The following is a 20145-nucleotide window of genomic DNA, read 5'->3' as shown; positions in this document are numbered from 1 at the left end:
GTACACAGTTGGGATATTCCAGGTTCGCTGCCATGTCGCCTTCCGTTATCGTTGCGTGATCCACCGGGGGAATGCCCCTCAGAGCAGCAGGCAGTCCACTTGGGTGTTACGCAGTAGTGGATTTCTCCAGAAAGATGGATCCGGGCCAAATCCACTCGAGTTACTGTGGACATCCCCGTACATATTTGAGCCCATCCCCCGCCGTGCCTCGCCGTTACCGGGCTCGAAGGCCTTGGTGACCCCACACCGGACATCTCGTACGAGTCAGAACCCCCCCCCGATCCGATCCCGCACCGGCAACACCGATTTTCTCCAACGCTCCGAACCGGAACTTGCATCCGCCGCACCGCACCGCACCGCAAGATGGCCGACCCGACCACGGCGCCGCCGCTCACCCGCGCGTCGGTGGAGGCCGCGCTCAAGCTGATCGAGCCGTACATCCACAAGACGCCCGTGCTGACCTGCACGACGCTCGACCAGCTGGCCTCGACGCCGCGGACGCCCGCCGAGCTGGCCGGCACCGAGTGGGCCGGCCGCACCCCCGCCCGGCCCGTCATCCGCTTCTGGTTCAAGTGCGAGAACTTCCAGAAGATCGGCGCCTTCAAGGCCCGCGGCGCCTTCCACGCCATCGAGCGCCTGAAGCAGGAGCCCGGCTGGGCCGAGGGCGGCGGCCGCGAGCGGGGCGTCGTGACGCACAGCTCAGGTGAGTCTGAGTTGTTCCCTCCCCCCCTCCCTCACATACGAACTCGCCAGATTCTCTCTCTCCTCCCCTCGATCCCCCAGCGAAACTCACTCTTACACACACTCAAAACCTCCACCTCCCCCACCACTAGGCAACCACGCGCAAGCGCTCTCCTACGCGGCCCGCGTGTCCTCCATCCCAAGCCACATCGTCATGCCGTCCAACTCGTCGCCCGCCAAGATTGCCGCCACCCGCACGCACACGCCGCACATCACCTTCTCCGGCCCGACCGCGCCCGAGCGCGAGGCCACCACAGCGAAGATCATCGCCGCGACCGGCGCGCGCCTGATCCCTCCCTACAACCACCCCGACATAATCCTGGGCCAGGGCACAGCCGCGCTGGAGTTACAATCCCAACTACCCCCCACCACCCGCCTGGCAGCAATCATCACCCCCTGCGGCGGGGGCGGGCTGCTGTCAGGCACGGCGCTGGCGTGCGAGGGGACGGGGATCCGTGTGTTCGGGGCGGAGCCGTCGTTCGAGGGGGCGGACGACGGGGCGCGCGGGTTCGCGGCCGGGCGGCGGGTGGAGGCGGTGTCGAGCGCGACCGTGGCGGACGGCTTGCGCACGCCCGTCGGCGAGATCCCCTGGAGCGTGATCTACGAGCGGCGGCTGGTACGCGGCATGTACAGCGTCGGCGAGGCCGAGATCGTGCGCGCCATGAGGCTTGTGTACGAGCGGATGAAGATCGTGGTGGAGCCGAGCGCGGTGGTGGGGTTGGCGGTGGCGCTGTACAACGAGGCCTTTCGGGAGCTGGTGGAGAGGGAAGGGGGGGAGGAAGGGTGGGATCTCGGGGTGGTGTTTAGCGGGGGGAATGTGAGTCTCGAGATGCTGGGTGACTTGTTTCGGGAATAGACGAGAGGGCGAAAGAGGGAGAGATAGAGAGAAGGGATGGAGGGAAAGAGTATGAGGTGCGCGCTCAGAAAGCAAATCAAATCCCGGCCAGCCACCAATCAATCAGCTAGAAAGAATATGTACAGGTTACAGCTGACGCCCAATGATTAAACAAATGTGCAGTGCGAATCAAGCGCTTTTGATTCCCGTTGCCCGAGGTATCCCGTCCGAGCCAGGGCGACAGCCCCAACCGTCCCATAAGCCAGAGTATCGACCCGTCTCCCGCGCAAGAAATCAACATTCCCCGCCGCTGTCGCTGCCGCTGACGACGACAGCAGCTTACTTCTGGTTCTCGGGGCGCAGGGCACTGTTTTACGCAAGTCAGTATGAGTGGAGGGAAAAAAAGGGGAAAAAACAAAACTGAAAGGCAAGGCAACTAAATCTACTCACCGAACGGCCTTGCCCGCCCGCCAGATCTCCAGGTTGCGGATCTCGTCCATCTCAGCCTCGAACTTCTCGCGGTAGTCGGGCTGCGAGTTGTACTCGAGCGAGCGCTTGGTCTCCTCGCCGCTCTTGACCGAGTCGTACAGCTGGTTGAACACGGGCTTGAGCGCCTCCTTGAAGCGGGGCGTCCAGTCGATGGCGCCGCGCCGCGCCGTGGTCGAGCAGGCCTCGAACATCCAGTCCATGCCGTTGGCGCCGATGAGCGGATACAGCGACTGCGTGGCCTCCTCGACCGTCTCGTTGAAGGCCTCGCTCGGGCTGTGGCCGCGCTCGCGCAGCACCTCGTACTGCGCCAGGAACATGCCGTGGATGCCGCCCATCAGGCAACCGCGTTCGCCGTACAGGTCCGAGTACACCTCCTTCTCGAACGTCGTCTCGTACAGGTAGCCCGAGCCGATGGCGACGCCCATGGCGATGGCCTTCTCCTTGGCCTTGCCCGTCACGTCCTGGTAGACGGCGAACGACGAGTTGATGCCGCGGCCCTCGCGGAAGAGCGAGCGCACCGTGCGGCCGGAGCCCTTGGGCGCGACGAGAATCACATCAACGTCCTTGGGGACGTCGACCTTGGTGAGGTCCTTGAACACGGGCGAAAAGCCGTGCGAGAAGTAGAGCGTCTAGCATCCCCTCTGTCAGCACGGCGATAACTTGTTCTCCCCACCAGGGACTGTCCCTGCTTTCCCCCCGCCGTCACATACCTTGCCCTTAGTGATCTGGGGCTTGATGGCAGGCCACGTCTCGCTCTGAGCGGCATCGCTGAGCAGGTTCATGATGATGGTGCCCTTGGAGATGGCCTCGTCGACCTCGAAGAGGTTCTTGCCGGGAACCCAGCCGTCCTGGATGGCATCCTGCCACGACTTGCCGTTCTTGCGCACGCCGATGATGACGTTGAGGCCGTTGTCGCGGAGGTTGAGGCCCTGGCCGTGGCCCTGCGAGCCATAGCCAATGAGGGCGAGGGTGTCGTTCTTGAAGTACTCCTGTGGCAGAACACTATTAGCACACAAATCCCTCCCCCTCACAGCCCATTCCATGCATGGACAGGTAAAGTAGATAGGAGGTAGTCAGGTGTGACTCACCAGGAGCTTCTCATTCGGCCAGTCGGCACGCTCTGCAAGGCAGCGACACCCATCATCAGCAACCTCAACGCTCACTCGACCGCCCAACCAGATAATCCATCCGGGCGTAACCCACCGTAGACCTCCTCCTTTGAGCCAGCAAAGTCGATGGTCTTGACACCGCGCACCTGCTGCTGGGCCGGCGCAGCGGCAACGCGGGAAGCAGCGACGGCCGAGGCGCGCACCAGGCCGGCGGCAGCGACGAACGTGCGGCGCTGGACGGCGGGCGACGCCAATTGGCGCGCCAATGGGGAGCGCAGAGCCTTGGAGAAGCTGCGGGAGGCCATGGTATTGGGGAATCGGGAGTGGAGATGGGCCGGAATGGGGGGGTTCGGTTGGGATATACGGGTATGGGGAACGAAGGTCAAGGTCCGGAAGGGTGCCGAGTAGCTTTTATGAGGCGCCCAATGCTGTTCTCCGTTTCCGTTCCGCTGCACTGATCGGAGCTTGCGAGTCAGATTTTTTTGGTTTGTGCTGGCTTTCCGGAAGTGCCAGGCCAGCTCTTGACCGACTTCGGGGCCCTGAAGGCTGGGCTGTGGGTCCGCTTGGTGGGGCCTGATCGCTCTTGCTCTCGCTTCCTATTGGATGGTTGGAGTGAATCCGGGGCGGCAGGGTAACGGGCAACAACACAACACCTGGTCTTGGCACTGGGGTTCGTTGACGCATGCTGCGCCGGAGTTAAGGTGGCCCATACCCATAGTTACCATGGGAGGGAGGTGGGTTACCCGGACATCCTGCCTGATGTTGACTCACCAATGGCTTCCGCAGGCACTGGTGGCTTCCAGCTGCGGGCTGTCTTCCCTTCCTGCACCAGACGAACCCATTGCACTGCCAGGTCCGCCCAGGAAAAAAACAAGAGCAAGGCCGGGACGGCTCCTCCCGCAGTAGAGCGGAACACACAGTCGCACGGCCAGGGTGACACTGCAAGACGCCCAGGTCGGGGAATTCGTAGTTGTCGTCTGTATCCGCAATCAAGTAATCGCCAACGCCGCAAGTGCTCGTGTCTAGGTAGCTGGTCCGTCTCCGTCATGCCCCTGCCCATGCCCATGCCACAACTGCCACCACCCTTCCATTCCACCATGCTCCCACCTCACCGTCCCCAAGCCTGTAGCAGGTATCAAATATCTAGTTCCACCCTCGTCGGTTCACACCTACTGCGAACCACCATGTTCCACCACCCGTCCGTCACGCCTCGTCGATAGACCGCGAAAGAGACCGGCTCGGGTTCCTACACCAGCACCCTCTGGTATGTCTCCCCGCGGACGGTGCCCCCGGCCATGGCCTGCCTGACGTTCCGCTTGAAGCCATCCCTATTGTTTCTCAGGTCGTCGGCAGCCTCCTTGTTGAGCGGATCGCTCGCGTTGGGCTCCAGGAACAGGAACTGCAGGCCGACGATGACGGCGTTCAGGTTCAGCACCGGCTTCCAGTCCTCGCGCAGGATGTTCAGGCACACTTTGCCCTCGGTATCGATGTTGGGGTGGTAGATCTTCTCGCGGCACAGCACCTTGGGCGGCTCGTGCGGGAACGCCGGCGTCACGTTGAACGAGAAGCTGAACCGCCCGCCCTTGTACATGCCCTCGTCCGGCTCGATGTACAGGATGAAGGAGAGGATGTTGTCCGGGTCCGGGAATTCGGTCGTCATTGTGTTGCCGAGCGAGAGCTCTGCGAGGTCTGTTGAGGAAGGAAGATGCGGTTAGCCACAGTCAAGATGGGGAGAGGAGACAAGACACGCACCCCTCTGCACCCGTAATTGCGCCGCCGTCACTCTCTTCTTCTTGGGAGCTGGCGCCGTCGTGCCTTCCCCGGCGTTCTCAGCCTTCTCCTGCTCCTTCTTCTGCTCCGTAGTCAGCAATCCGCTCTTCGCCCGGCATACACTGGCTTATTCGGCCAGTGCGGGCGGGGGGACATACCATAGACCATATTTTCAGCATCTTGGCGGTTTGTGTCCGACTGCAAGTCGCAACCGTGCTCTATCTCTCTCCTTCTTCTGATCCCTCCGCTGCGGGGGTCCGCGCAAGTCTCGCCAAACAGTTTCCTTGTCTAGGCGGAACCGCAGAGTTGGTGTCACGGGGGCAGTCGGGTCGGGCTGCAGCGCGGAGCAGGGCGTCGTGTGGGGGTCAAATTCGGTGGGTTGCGGCGGAGACCACACCCGTTGCGTAGTTCGGATGGTTCGTTCACTGAAGATGGGGAAAAGGAGGCGAATATCCGCTCTGCCGGAAGTGCAGGAGACAAAGGAACGTGAACAGCAGAATTTATCGTCGGTTTCTAACGGGTGTTCAGGTCGATATCGGCAGGGAACCCAACTGAGGTCACGGGCCAAGATCGTTGGCAAGGCCGAGTGGGCAGGCAGGCAGCAAGGCCACCCCGCTCAGCGCCGTCTGAGCGGGGGTGGGGCTGCCTTCCGCAGCAAGTCGGGTCCAACCTCCGTTCTCCGGAACACAAACAACCTGGAACTCCCACAGTGCACAGAGTACGGAAGTACCTGACATACAATGACCTAATTCATCGGTCCAGGAAACAGTCTTCCCGAAGCAGAAACAACAACGCGGTTTGACACACACGATAGCGCACCAAGGGCGTGGCCAGCATAGTATCCGCGACTATTTTGCATGTCCAAGATGTCCTCTTTTCCCTTTTCTTCTTTCCTTTTCTTTTCTTTTTCTATTCTTCTTTTTCTTTTTCTTTTTTTTTTTTTTTTCTTCTATTCTTCGCCACCTTCATCTCTCTCTCTCTCTTTCTCTCTCTCTCTCTCTCTCTCTCTTTTTTTTTTATCTTTTTTTCTTTTTTTTCTGTCTTTTTTTCATCTTTTTTTCTATCTTTTTTTCTATTTTTTTTCTATTTTTTCTATTTTTTTCTACGTTTCTTTCTACATTTTTCTACATTTTTTTTCTACTTTTTTTTTCTACATTTTTTTTTAAATTTTTTATATTTTATCCGTGATCTTTTGCCTTGTTCAATACAGGCTTGGCGCTCATCGACGCTCTCTTATCCGCAAAACGGGAGGCGACGACATAAGTTGGCCAACCCCCTAGCGCATTAAGGCGTATATGTTCATTCGGGATCACTCAATAAGCCATGGACATCATTGGGAAGGACATCGTGCACCCCGTCTCTCTCACTCCTCCTTCCCTCGAAGCCCCAAGACATCCAGAACGGGGCCTTCTATCGAGGCCGTCCTCCCTGACTAACATCCTACCTACCCCGTGGCTGGGAACCAGCACATAGACCACCGCTCCCGTCGCAGGTTGAGGCAAGACTGTGTAAAACACCTCACATTACTAACCTCAGAACTGTCATCTACTAAAACAGCAAGAAAAACCTGTAACCCTGAGATCCACAGCCGACAGGCAAGCTCGCTATTTAGATAGGCAGGTAGCTAGGAAAAAACAACGCCTCTCTCCAGCGAAAATGCCCAAGTTTTTATGTCCCTCTCACACACGAACATATTCCCACGACGCTTCAGACAGCACCTCCTAAGCACAAGGCAGAACCAAAGAAAACCCTCACCGGGTCTCTCTCGCATACAGCGGAGGCCAAAGCGCGGGAAAACGTAACAAAAAGGGAACAAGAAAAGGACGCCGACGGACAAACTGGACTGGGCCATGCTTGATATACAGCGGAGCAACGGAAGCTGAAGCCAGAGTTGCCCCCTTTGCTGGTTTAGCGCCGGGCGAAGCAGCACATGATGCCGGTGCGGCCGAGGAACCACAGGAAGCCGATGAAGCGGACGATGGACAGGGCGGCGGTGGCAAACAGCAGGAACTTGAAGAACCAAGCCGTGCGTGCGGTGGCGGTTTGCTAGAGAGCAAACTGGTCAGCATCTTTCGAGTCACAGTTGTTCTGTTCTTCTTTTGGTCCCTCCACGCTTTTCGCAGACGAAGAAATATGTTACTTACCCCGATGCCGAACGAGTTGAAGTTGTCGCTGGTAATGACAACAGCAAGCAAGCAGTTGGAGAAGAGCCACGAGACGACGAGCATGGTGCGGAAGGACTTGTACGAGTCCTCGAGGTCCTTGGGCTCGTGCTTCTCCTCCTCCTTGAACGGCGCGAGCGCGCGGCGCACCGTCTGCTCGAACATCTGGTCGATATCCTCCTGCGGCTTCTCGATCTCCTCCACCACGACCTCGTCCTTCTCGCCCTTGGTGACCTGCGCCGACGGCAGCGCGTCGTTCTTGTCCGAGCCCTTGGTGCCCCACGACACGTCGTGCCAGTTGTTGAACGCGTACACCATCAGGATGTTGATGTACGTCGACATGAGCAGCATGTAGTACGGGAACGAGTGGAACATGTGCCACGGGTCGAGGTACAGGAACGAGGCGAGGAAGTAGAGACCGTAGATGGTGATCAGCGCCACCAGGATGACACCCGCCGCGCCGGTGCCGCCGAACAGAGACTTGAGCGCGTCCGAGGCCGAGTCCAGCTTGATCTGGTCCTCCAGCGGCGTCCTGAACGCTTGTGCCACGAGGTAGGTGGAAAGCACGATGATGTAGCCCTGGATGACCGCGAAGACGATGTACGACACGATGTAGGTCCACTTTGAACCCTTCGGCCGGTTGCCCAGCGCCAGGATGAACTGCAGGATGACGAACGCCAGGTAGATGTACTGGAGGACCGCGTTGATGAAGGGCGTCGCCGAGTCACCAAACGGCCAGGCGTGGTGTTCCGACGAGGTATTCGAGGCGGGCACCGGCGTGCCGACGAGGTCCATGATGACGCTCGTCGTCAGCCAGTACGAGGACAGCGAGAACCAGGTGAAGATGACGTTCAGGACGTTGTAGATGAGCTGGATGTGGAAGAAGAACATGCGCACAATGTTGTGGCCGCTCTTGTACATGCGCCCGAAGTGCATGAGCGAGTACAAGCTGGCGGCGAACGAACCGTTCAGCCAACGACGACGCTGGCTGATGAACTCGGGGGCGCCTTCCGGCACATCCGTCTCGCCCTTGGCGGCCTTGATGTAGCTCAGATGCCACTTCTGGCCCGCTTTGGCGACCAGCTCGAAGCAGAGAATACGGTCCTCGGCCAAGAACATGTTCTTCTTGAAGATGTTCATGCCCTCGATACCCTTCTTGCCCAGGATCTTGGACAGCGTGTGGTCACCGTGGAAGTACTGCTCCAGAGGCCGACCCATAATCGCTCGGAAGCGGTACGCCGAGAAAGCGCCGGGCAGGACACTAACGTAGCCGAACGCGCTCTCGAGCGGCTTGTCGAGAATGTTGGAGATCTTGTACTCAAAATTCTGGACGGCGACCAGCGGGTTAAGCAGCTTCTTGCCGCCTTTTCCTAGCATAGCATGGATCTCACCGCAGGCGCCGCCGAGGTCCTTGTCGTTGTAGAAGCCCTCCCACAGGGCGAGCAGAGACTTGGGGCCCGGCTTGGTGCCGGCATCGATCAGGATGCAGACCTCGGGGTTCAGGATACGACCGAAGGCATTGAACAGCCAGCGATGCGAGTTGATCTTCTTGCTGTTCTTCTGCTTGAGGCAGAAAATGAACTGCACGGGGGGCAGCGTCGACGGGCTGTCATCCACCGGCCGGATGAGCTGCTGGTTCGGGGTGACGGAGAGCTGGGTCGTGTACTCGAAGATGTGGGCAACCGTCTCCTTTCCGTCGACGTCCTTCTTGATCACGCCGTCCTGGTACACGCCAATGGTGGCCAGCACGTCGAGCACGTTCTTGTCGGCCTTCTCGATACCGTCGAACACCAGGCACACGACAATCTTCTGCCAGGCCGGCCCGCCACGGTTCCAGAAGGACGACTTCTTCAGGTTCACGATATCCCGGATGTTCAGCATGACGCCGTGCAGCGTTCTCGCCAGCAAGACCTTGTCTTCGTTGTAGTAGGTGATGGCGATGAGGAGTTCGGTATGCCGGTTGTACATGCGGGGGCGCAGATCGTAACCGTTCTTAAGAGTGAAGTCGTTAGGATCGCACGTGGCAGCCGTGTAGCGCATCTTGAAGAACTCCTCGTTGTTTCCCTCCTCGTCGCGGTACCGCGGCTGCACGGCGTTCCTGATGGCGCTGGGGACGGGATAGTCGATGCTCAGGACGGAGCCCTGGACAAGCTTGACCTTTCTCGTCGCGTAGCGCTTGAGGCCGCCGCTGGGCGCCGCGTTGGGCTGCTGTCGCCGCAGCCAGCTCTCGTCTGAATCGACGGAGGACATCCTGTAGGACGGATCGGCCGAGAACTGCGGCTGGTAGTAGCCCGGGGCACCGGCATATTCGCCGTGGCCGGGAGGAGGAGGAGTCGGGCTGACACCGATTCCTGCCCTTGTTGTGGTAGCACCCGGGGCGTACGACTCGGTCAGACTGTAAGCCGAGACGGGGCGGACCGGCGGAGTGTGCGCGCCCAGGCGATCCTGGTCGTACCCTTGGTTCTGGTTGAGAAGTGCGGCTTGGGCATCGTCGTCGTGCTGCGAAGTCGCCGAGTCAACACCTGCGCTCCTGGGGGACCGAATGGTCCCAAATCAGCTTGCTGAACTCACCTGGCCGTGATGCGTTGGGAGATCCTGCATCGGATGGCCCTCATAGCCATCTCCCCGGCCGTGGTAAGCCATGTTTGCAAAGGACTCGCCTCAGTGCGAGCGAGGGTATCGTTGGTCAACAGCAAGCAAGCCAGTCGTTATGGCGCTGAAGAAATCGTAACAGTGCCGCAACTGTCAGTGCCCGATCGGAACCGCCCTTGCAAGCGTTTCTCGTCGGCCTAAGGACACCAGAGGCACGGAAAAGCAGGCTCGGAGATGCTCTGGGAAATTCGCACGGCTGGGCTCGAAGAAGGGTCAGCTGCCCGATGTTGTTTCTCAGCCAGCGCCAAATTCCAGGCCGACGGCGGTCAGGCGGGTGACAGCAAACAGCAGCGTCGTGGAGAGGGGCCACGGAAAGGGGGGTGCGGGAAGAGCAGCTGACGATTCGCTGGTAAAATCGCCAACCACAACGATGAGCTGCTTGGAACTCAATCCAAGAAAAAGATGCTCCCCCAAAAACTCGGTTTCAAAAAGCTCAGGAGACGGCCCTGTCTGGATTATGAAGTTGGCGGCCCGGCTTGTGGCTGAGCGACAGGGATGCCGAGCCAGGCTCCACTACGCTACCCTGCTAACCCAGGGATGGCCGCGACCGCGAGTGGCTCGGATTCCAAGCCCACAGCCCAGCTTACCAGCTTACACGAATGCACAGAAAACTGTGGTATCCCGGCCAAGCCTGCCAGTGCCGGCGTCCCCTGACCGCCCGCCATCTTTCAGGAGTGTTTCACGGTTTCACTTTGTCTCCATCATGTCGGGCGATCAACATGTTATGCATGTCGCTGGCTTGGCTTGTTCTTCCAGGTTGCTTTGCGGTGAGCCTATCAAGGTATAAAAATCCTAGATTTTGAGACCCGAGTTCTCTGCAACTTCTTTGTTCGCTCTCAGGTATTGTTGCTTCTCGTTCGATTTCCGCTTAGCTGTTGCTTCCTTCGTGTCTATCCGTGCATGCATCCTGCAGTTTTAGGTAGGTTGGTTCTGTCTGCTCCAGGGGTAGAGTCCCCTTCTGCTTGAACACACGCACATGCAGTCCATGGGCACTGTGCGATTCACTTGCAGTGTGTTCAACGGATCCTCGACGCGGCTGTTCAAAGCTGTTAACTCCTGTGTAATGTTAGTCTCCCTGAACACCCGCCCGATCGCTCTGCTGTCATTTCAAGAGAGGGAATCGGGCATGGAGCTTCTACAGGCCTGTGGGCGTGTGGGCGGAGAGACTCCGAGTTCTTCCAAGACCAAAGGCATATCCCGGCGTCATCTGGACTGAACCTACGTGATCCTAGCCCTGAAACGACACCCATCAGTCTCCGTTCTAGAATACGCAACGCGGGCAGTGATCGAGTCTCTGCTGAGAGAGGTCGAGGTTGGTTGGGCTGCTGTGAAGAAGCCTGCAAACCTGCATCTTGGCGTCCAGCCTGCCCCAATCCTTGCTCTGAGCACCGCGACCTGCGAGAACAGGCAGCCATGACGCGCTTTGGACACCACGACGACCGCCGACGCGCGCGGCAAGGGAGCTACTGAGCTACACAAGGTACCATCTCATATAACGAACAATGTTGCATCCCGCTCCTCGCCGCCCTCGACACGAAAGGCAAAGGAAATGCTCCATACCGTAGGATTACCATGTTCTCTGCATTTCTGCATTGTCAAGAATGTCAACTCCGAAACGATGTCGACATTTCTTACGAGAGCCCGCTCTCAGGGGTCCAGCATTCCGGATCTCCCAGAGAACGAGAATGAGCTCGCCAAAAATAGAATAGGACGGTTAAGACAGGGGCTCATCCGATTTTTTTTGTGGGCCTGCACCAACCAGACACGATTGCGGCCGCCAACTTGCCGGCTGGTGTCGGTGGTGTGCGTTGGCGCCACCAGGCTGTGAGGCTGAGTTGGACGCGCTAGCATTAGTGCAGACTGGTCTGCCGCTGGACTAACGCGGTTGCCGCCTGTCAGCACGCGCCTGAAGGGCAAAACGGGCTTCCAAAATTTCCCTGCCGTGCAAAGCAATACAAATGGGGACAGACGCAGTTGTTGATGGAGCATCATTGCGAGTCAACTGTTGAAGGATTCCATCTGTCCCCGCCAGTTGGTGGGTGCTAGGTACTGACTAAGCGGCTTACGGATGTTTTGGGGGTAACAAACGGTAACGTTAGTGAGTGATGGCAGTTGTTAGTTACAGCTTGAGCGTATTCCACAGCGGAGACGCGATCGAACTGGCACTGTGCTTCCGGCGCTCGGGTTGCCGGCCTGTAGCCGCCATTCTCCCGTCACGCCGTCCCGGAGCGTAGCAACGACGGCCGAGTCGGCAGCAGCCCGAGTTTGTCTGAATGGGCAACAGTTTGGCAAAGGGAGATGAGCCAAACGGAAGAAAGGCAGGTGTCTCTTCAACTATCAGTTACCTACCTATACGTACTGTGGTAAATGAACGGTTGAGGCCAATGCCATCATTCGTCTCGTTCCCTCCGGGCTGCTGCCTGTTCGTGGGAACATTGCAGTGCAGCGAAGGATCAAATGGTACCCATCATGTCTTCCAGGGTTGTCCCCAGCTCATCGCGAAAGCAGAATGAGGCACCTACACAGTAACTCAGGTTGCGAAGGTCCCTGTTGGAGTTAACCTTGTACTTCCGTAATACCTACCAACCTACCTTCTCAGGACAAGCAGCATACGAGGTCCACCCAGCATTCCCCCATTCGAGTGGTTTTCTTTGAGAAGAGTAAGTCCTTTTGCCGGCCCGGATCCCGTTTGCGTTGCCTATTTCCTTGAATCCTCCCCTGGACTGCATCTGCTCAACACGCCCTGAGCTTCTGGCTTGCGGAAAAGCGAGGGCTCGGACACCTCAGTCCCCGTCCTCCACAGCCCACTGAGCCAACAGCGATTGAGCCTTGGGTATCATCACCATGCCCAGGCGCTCGCTTGTCTCCGCCGCACCCCGGGTTGCCTTGCCTTCAAGAATTTCGAACTCGAGACGTGCCGTGGCCTCCTTGCGATTCTGGGCCTCGTCATACAGACTCCCCAACCGAGGGAGCAGTTCTACGCGTGTCTGTTTTGCGGGCACCTCATCATCAGAAGCGCTGCACGCAAGGGCCATTCTCAGGACCGAGATCGCCTCGTCAAGCCGAGACATAACCGCCAGGCCGGTGGCCGCTGCGTGCAAAAGGTCCATGTCTCTTGGCCGTATTGTGCTGGCCCGGAGATAGTAGTGCAACGACAGCTCCGGCTTCTCGAGGACATCGTACACCTGGCCGAGGCCGAAAAGTGCTCAATTATCATGACGGGCATGACTACCTAATGACACGCCGGTGCGATTCGATCGCGGCGTAAGTGTTCAGCGCCTTCAGGTACTCGTGGCCGAGCAAAGTCCAGGCGGCGGAATAGCTCCTGCCGAGGGCCACAGCTCGCATGAAGGATGTGATGGCAGCCTCGGGCTGCGACGAAAGAGAGTAGTAGTTGCCGATGACAAGGCATGTTTCAGGTCAGTGACTGTCGGCGGATGAGGCAAGGTGGGCTACAAACGCCAGTCTGCCGTGGGAGCCTAGGCTGGACAAGACATTTGAGTAGTGATCGACAAAGTCAAGATATCGCGGTTCCAAGGCAAGGGACTTGCGAGAAGTGTAAATTCGCTTCATACATATCTGTGGCTCGGCTAGCACCTGGACTGCTACCTCGGTAGCTTGCAGAGAGTCGTGATCCAAGACCTTAGAGAAAGCAGAAGGCTTGGTACCCTTCATCCGGTAGGAGGCGAGAGCGCGCAGGCTTTCGAGCAGCACGAAAGAGTCATGGCGGGGTTGTTGAAGAGGATTGAGAGGTTTGGTTCTGGGGTACCTGAGGTTGTTTTGGAGGGGTGGGGGGTGATGGAAAGGGATGGAGGGGTCCCTTCAATACCTCCCTAACAAAATTTGGTGTAGATTTGGCGTGTCGGAGATTGTCCGGCATGCCATGTCATCCGGGGATTTTGTGCTCCTCTGTTCTTCCAGAACAGAGGGGTAACAGGTTGGGATAGGTTGAAGTTGCGTGTAACTTGAACTGGCATTCGAGGCTCCGGCTCGGCGGCGTACCTGGGCCATGAACGCGACGACAGCCACGACGTTCGTTCCCCCGGTGTCCGGTTGGCCATTTCCATCGGCGAAACGAAACAACTCAACCGCGGCACGACAAACTTCAACATTACCTTGCACACAGTACTTCCATAACCGGCGTCAATGTACGGAGTCGCGCGTCTGGTTGGCCTTGCCTGCCACGGGTCGTTCCGGGCCCCAAAGTCCACGAGGGGACCGCATAAGCTCTCCTCCATTAAGGCTAAAAGCATTATTTCGTGGCGGCCGTAACGTGGCAACGTACAACAGTTGATCAACTTGCTCTGCCTTGTTTTTTGCTTCTGCTTCTGGACGACTCAAGGAGAGAGCACACGGAATTTTATGCGGAGTACTGTAACGTTACCAACGTGGCGTTCAGGCGCCGTGTTTCGGTTCTGTGGAGTCATACGAGAATAAACTGCCTCTTTTCCTTAGCACACGGGTCAGACGGAAGAGAGAACATACAGCAAACGGACAACGCCATCCGGCTTCCGTGCTGTCTCCGAACTCGAGTTCGTAATGTTGTCGTGTGCTCACGGGAATGGGAGCAAACCGCCATTGGTTAGGTGGGCTGCGAATTCATGGCAAGCTGCAGCGCAGCTCTGCGGCCAAGCAATGCACTGACGGTTCCTTGCTGCGTCCAGACGGCACCCTCTTTACCATGGTCGAAATCATAACTATATCTTTCCCACATCAATGCCGGAGTTAAACAATGGTAGATTGACGAAACTTGCCAGGGCAATATATGTATATTAGAATGGGCTCGGTCCTCGGTACTTGGACAATCTCGAAGGCGATCATCGCAAGGAACTCAGGTTGCCCACCATTGGACACCTCCATCGCCGTCCCGCATGGCGGTTGGCACATTGCGAAGTGGGATTCCCTGCTGGGCGTCGTGCCAAAGAGGGGAAATTGGCTCAGCCGTGTGCCACGAAAGGGGTCCTGTGTAATCCAGGGGCAGCCAGGCTTCGATGATCGAGCGAATGGGAGCCGGGCTTGGCCCTCCTTGCCGTTTCGCTAATAACGCTGTGGGTCCGCCCCCAAGCCTGGCTCTGCCCTCCTCAGTGGTCCCTTCCCCAAATGAACCCGAGCGGAAGACCCAGGCCGTGGCCCTTTCCCGCCGCCTCTCAAAGTCGGCGGAAGCCCTGCTGCCATGTTCCTCCGCCTTTTCCGCTCTCGCCCGCAAACGCTCACCTGTCGCCGTCCACGCCGGCCTCGATCTCGATCTTGCCCTCGAAACAGACACCGCCAGGCCGGGATTGGGACAGAGACGACCGATGTGCTGTTGATTTTCAAATTTGTGAATTTTCACCCTTGCTTTTCCATTCTTTCGAGCTAGCCTCTCAGTCACTCGTTTCTCCCTTGCCCCGGACTGTACGGATTGCACAGCGATTCATCAAAACTCGCTCGACTCGCTCAGCGGAACTTCCTGGATTCCCTTGTTTTCGCCCATCACGCAACTATTTCGCTCCATTGCCGTCTCACGGTCGTCCTTCCATTTCTTCTTTGGTATATACGCAAGCGCCTCCTCGACCCTGAAGCCGATTTTTTGGAGGGGGTTACGGATCCGCCTGCATTGTCTTGACTCCTGGTGATCGACACTGGCGGATGGTCCAGGCGTTCTGCCTCGCCGATCTGCACGAGAACCAACAACAGTTCAGGCACGATTAGCATTAGTTAACCGTCAACCGCAAGCATCAAGAACCACACCATCACCATGACGGCCACGCTGCAGCCTGCATATTGTGAGGTGGCCCGGCCGAGGTGAATGTATGTCGACACAGGCTGATATGGGAACAGTGGCCCTCAACCTCCTGAAGCGGGAGTCATGCGTGGTGTGCGACAACTCAAAACCACTTGTATGCCCGGATTGCGAAGCGGGGGTATCTATGTGCCAGTTCATCTACCCCACAAGTTGCGCGGAATGTGCCAGAGCGACCTGCGTTCCCGTCGAGACAACCGCTGCCGCACCGCCCAGCCAAGATCGCTCGACCAACGTCGGTGCAATTGTTGGCAGCGTTATCGGCGGTCTCGCCGCCATTGCGATAATTACGTACCTAGTCTGGAGGTTTTGCGTCAGGACGCGGAGGCAACCCCTGGTTCAGGAGCCATGGGATGACGGGCAGGATCAGGGCATGGACGGTGAGAAGTCGTTTGCTCAACGGCGGGATCACCGTGCTTCAACCCATACCGTCCACTCGATCGCGTCTACCGTCCTCACCCGAGCCTCCAACATCATCCAGATCGCCTACATCCCGGGCGTCACCAACCGAGCGACGGCGTCCCCGACAGTTCTCGTCCCTCCGGTGCCCCCGATTCCCATCGCTGTCTCGCAAGCCGGCACACCCGCCAGCACGGAGGACCAGCATTTCTTTGTTCCAGGCGACCTGCGCGACTCAACCTACTCAGGCCTCTCGTCCTTCTCGGATCGCACCTCTTATGCCAGGACCTCGTATGCACCGCGGTCGAGTGTGGCTTCCACGATCTACGGCAAGAGCGCGGTCGTCGTGGCCCCCGCCCAGACCGGTATGCGAGCCAAGCCGGCCATGGTTAGCGTAAGGTCGGCGCATTCCAACACCTCCAACGGCACTTCGACCCCGCCCGTTCCTGCCGTCGACTACGAGAAGTACAACAGCGTCCGGCCGCCAAGCCCCGCCAACAGCACCTTCAGCGTGGGCTCGACATTCCTCAACAACGCAAGCACCGCCACCGCCACTCCGGCCCGCGCCATGGTTGTGCGTGTCGGCAGCGTCAAGAAGATTGGCGCCAACAAGCAGCCCAAGCCAGCACCAGACGCGGACTCGGTCGCGTCGCCCACCGTGTCCGGGTCCACGATCCGCGACTCAGCCGCCGCCACCATCATCGTGGACTCGCCTGCCGATGAGGGCCCCTTCTCGGATCCTCCAAAGTCTGCCACGCAGAGCACGACCAGCCTCAGCGCCGTCATCGAGGAGGCGACGAGGAGGGCCTCCCAACGAGACTCCACCGTACCAGAAAAGGGGAGACAAAGGAGTCCGTTCGGCGATGAACACGCCTCTTCATGATACGCGCCTCTTGATAACATTCCTTTCACGTCTGGGACGGATCTGGGTCATTACGCAGACTACTACGAAGTCCTCTGCGATAACGATGGCCTTGCGGCCTTACTCCCCCTCTTATGTTCATGTGATCTAGGTTTTACTTTTGGTTAGACCTGGAAGCGGTTATGCCCACCTGCTCGGTGGTTTTGTTCCGGTCGTCTGTATTTTGGCGTGTCGGTTCTTGCGGTTCGGAAGCTAGGCGCGGGCAAGCATGCTCGTGAGTGCCTCGAGAAGGAGGCTTGAGCACCTGGGTGCCTCCCGCTGGCGTTCACAACGAACTTTTGGGCTACGGTGTTTTTATGGATACGGCGGCTTTTTGACCGTGTGATTTGACTGGATGGATCTGATAGGATTTATTGAATGAGATGCTTGCCGCCTCTGCGCTCAGCCAGGCCTGGCGCTGCTACTGGTCTGGAAGTACCTGGGCGATGTGATACCAGCCGGACATGGACTATTATCGATGGGAGTGGGATGACCTCTGCTCGTCTGTCTCTTACTTGGGATGTTGCGTGGCGTGAGAACTTGCGGTCAACAATCCGGCCTCATACCGAAGTTTTCGTGGCCTGTTTACTACAGAGGTGCGGCGCCGACATACCACGCGGCGCCATCGCCTCGGGATAAGCTGTCCCGTACCAGGACTGCCGTAGCAGGTCAAAGTGTCGGCTCATGATGGCGTCGGCCAAGCCGGGCCAACAGTCAACGGTGGGTAAGGTAAACACCGACCACCTGCCTCCCTTCATCCATCACCAGGGGTAACATCAACGTTTTGATGAGCTGAGCATGTGCATTTCCCGAGGCAGTGGGTGTAACGCCCCCTAAGTTGTCATGTAAACGGAACGCTTTCCCCCTGCAGCCGGTAAGGGAAGCCAACTAGTTAGCTGGTCTCACGATCCTTCCGCTGGCCGGACTACTGAGCTCTCGTCTTCGGTGGAACTGTCGTACCCGGGCGCCGCTCGATTCGTTGACGTCCATCTTCGCAGGCGGTCCATCGCAGGCGGTCCATCGCAGGCGGTCCATACTGTGAAGCACCTCCCTCTCTGCCATCAAGGCCGGTCTGCATAGCTGGCGCAAGCTGGGTCCATTGCTCCCGTCTTGCGGCAGCAGCACACACATGCTGTCTTGAAGCGGCCATGGCTTGATTGTTCGGACATTAGTCGGGCAATGGGCTTTAGTCGTCTCAAATCGTGACCTGGTCGAGCGAATTCGACGAGTTGTTTGGCAATTGTTGAGATGAGCTTGTGGGCCAGACTGCTCGGGTCGATGTTCGTCTTCTTTCTAGCAAGGAGCTTACACTAAGCAACACCAGGTCAGAGCTGGCTTCTGTTTAAGACTGGGAGCTGGGATGGGCCGCGTTCTTTTAGCATTGATGTGCACCTGGTTTGGTGACTTGCGAAGGTAAGGTGAGCGGTGGGTGAGAAGTGCTGGGCTGGAGACCAACGGCGAGTATAGAATGTGAGTTTAGGGGGAACTGGGGGACGGACGAGGGATTCACCTAAGGCACCGAGGTGTGTGAGAGGATGGAGGTGAGCGAGGAGGAATGAAAGAGAGGCTGACCCTGGCTTCATCAGCTAGCTAGCTCACTCTCACTCAATTATCATCGCTGCCCGCGGTGGACCTACATTCCAACTGTACCGTCCAGATCAGCTTCAATCCCGGCCTTCTCGAGTGAACCAAGGAGTCCGCGAATACTCACCTTCTCAAGGAGTCGAGAGCCGCAGAATCAGGCTAGAAAACACCTCGTCACTGGAGTAAAGAGTCCCAATGACCAAGGATGGCAGTATCTGGCTACTTACCCAGTTGAATGTGTCGGAATGCTGAAGGCTTAGAGGCTGGGTGTTGACACAAGCAGCTTTTTGCATGTCTATCCACAGTCATACCAGCAAGCCGTAGTTATCAGAGCGAGAGGACTGCCTCAACACTTCAGGATGTGGAAGGCTCAGTCTCGGAAACCCGAAGTGTTAGACTACGTGAAGTCGTTCTTGGAACATACAGGACTGGGGGGCCAGACTGCCGAGCACTGCTTCTCAGTCCTTGGATCGCCGTCCTGCTGAAGGCGAAAGACTCGATTCCAGGACAGGCGTCCCACGAACGAAGAGAAGTTCCATCTGTGTCTCCTGTGACGAGGAGGGAGGGGGGAAGGGGGTTAGATTACGCGACCGGACTGCTCAACACCTCTTCGCCTCCGCTTTGGAGACGTAATTGACTGCATTTAGGAACTGTCTCTAGAACCAAGGCCACTCGGATTGCCAGGCACACTCGAGCCACTGGCTGGCCAACCCGACTTGATGCTTGGGCCAAGGATGTTCGTCCTTCGCCTGCGCTGTGCATGATACATTGCATACGCTGTATGTAGTGTACGGCACCTGCACGCATACCAGACTGGGTGATGGAGGCCCCAGTACCGGCGTCCAGTGATGTTTCTGAAGGAAACAACAGTTCTGCCAGCAGATAAGCGCAGACTCGCAGAAGTTGGCTCAATGTCGGCCGCTTTACAACCCGCGCACCTGCCCACACACATTCTCTCGCACCTTCCCTCGCACCTTCCCACCTTGCAGAGCACCTTCCCGCCAGCGCTATACATACCAGTTTTCGCATTCCCCCTGCCACAACCCCCGCCATTTGGGAAACGCGCTGCGTGGCTCAATGGCGGGGGTACGGGGACTTCGCCGGGCGGAACTTGTGAGAATGCTCACAAGGGCGCCCGTTCGACTCCCCGTCAGGGCGGCCGGGGCACACACCTTGTAGAGGACGCTCACAAGGTCACCCGGCCGCCCCCTCACAAGGGCGCCCGGCGGGCGCCCTTCCGGAGCAAAACCCCGTGGGGGTTTTCGTACCTGACCACCTCCCTGCCCGGTGAGCTGGTCAGGGAGCTTTTTGGCTCGTTTTGGAGTTGGAGACAACTCGGAATGTTCAACGCCAACGACATAGCAGTCAGGAACACGTCGCCACCGCCTGGCCACCCAACAGTGTGACGAGCTGCAGGCAGTTACTAGTGCACGAAGTCGGCACAACTACGGCAGCCAGAGCAGCCACCTGGAAGCCTGGACGCCCTCCCACCCCATCTCATATCAGACGGCTCATAATGTTGGTTACCGCTCGCCACGCCACGGGCAATCGTGGGATCGAAGGACAAGCGAAGAAAGGGCAGGCATTCCATCACGCAACGGCGAGGGGCTCATCCGGGAGTGACGCCTCCTGGCGTCTCAACATGCCCGCTCCTCCAACTCAATCCCCAAGCCAGAACCAGCGAACCAAGACCATGGGCACGGCGCTATCTGGCGACGCCA

The 20145-nt window shown here is 58.2% G+C and overlaps 5 protein-coding genes across 5 annotated transcripts; 1 reads left to right on the top strand and 4 right to left on the bottom strand.

The window, feature by feature from the left end:
• Positions 1 to 101: 101 nt before the first annotated feature.
• THITE_2169158 (uncharacterized protein) lies at positions 102 to 3658 on the bottom strand. Its single transcript, XM_003648629.1, has 6 exons — positions 3269 to 3658; positions 3154 to 3185; positions 2776 to 3054; positions 2027 to 2694; positions 1486 to 1943; positions 102 to 413 (listed from the first exon to the last, which is right to left on the bottom strand). Exons 1-5 carry the CDS (start codon positions 3477 to 3479, stop codon positions 1916 to 1918), a joined length of 1218 nt encoding a protein of 405 aa, XP_003648677.1. The 5' UTR covers positions 3480 to 3658; the 3' UTR covers positions 102 to 413; positions 1486 to 1915.
• Positions 3659 to 4407: 749 nt separating this feature from the next.
• Positions 4408 to 5240, bottom strand: THITE_2106411 (uncharacterized protein). The gene is made up of 3 exons (XM_003648628.1): positions 5103 to 5240; positions 4927 to 5026; positions 4408 to 4863 (listed from the first exon to the last, which is right to left on the bottom strand). Exons 1-3 carry the CDS (start codon positions 5121 to 5123, stop codon positions 4421 to 4423), a joined length of 564 nt encoding a protein of 187 aa, XP_003648676.1. The 5' UTR covers positions 5124 to 5240; the 3' UTR covers positions 4408 to 4420.
• Positions 5241 to 6542: 1302 nt separating this feature from the next.
• THITE_2106408 (glycosyltransferase family 2 protein) lies at positions 6543 to 9840 on the bottom strand. The gene is made up of 3 exons (XM_003648627.1): positions 9678 to 9840; positions 7089 to 9605; positions 6543 to 6990 (listed from the first exon to the last, which is right to left on the bottom strand). Exons 1-3 carry the CDS (start codon positions 9747 to 9749, stop codon positions 6853 to 6855), a joined length of 2727 nt encoding a protein of 908 aa, XP_003648675.1. The 5' UTR covers positions 9750 to 9840; the 3' UTR covers positions 6543 to 6852.
• A 2589-nt stretch (positions 9841 to 12429) lies between these two features.
• THITE_2106406 (uncharacterized protein) lies at positions 12430 to 13021 on the bottom strand. The gene has a single exon (XM_003648626.1). The coding sequence runs from the start codon at positions 12866 to 12868 to the stop codon at positions 12542 to 12544; it is 327 nt and encodes a 108-aa protein (XP_003648674.1). The 5' UTR covers positions 12869 to 13021; the 3' UTR covers positions 12430 to 12541.
• Positions 13022 to 15406: 2385 nt separating this feature from the next.
• On the top strand, positions 15407 to 17020 carry THITE_2106405 (uncharacterized protein). The gene is made up of 2 exons (XM_003648625.1): positions 15407 to 15523; positions 15579 to 17020. Exons 1-2 carry the CDS (start codon positions 15496 to 15498, stop codon positions 16820 to 16822), a joined length of 1272 nt encoding a protein of 423 aa, XP_003648673.1. The 5' UTR covers positions 15407 to 15495; the 3' UTR covers positions 16823 to 17020.
• Positions 17021 to 20145: the final 3125 nt, after the last annotated feature.

Source organism: Thermothielavioides terrestris, chromosome 1 (genome assembly GCF_000226115.1).
Source record: "Thermothielavioides terrestris NRRL 8126 chromosome 1, complete sequence".
Lineage (NCBI taxonomy): Eukaryota > Fungi > Ascomycota > Sordariomycetes > Sordariales > Chaetomiaceae > Thermothielavioides > Thermothielavioides terrestris.
This window is presented reverse-complemented; position numbering and strand designations above follow the sequence as displayed.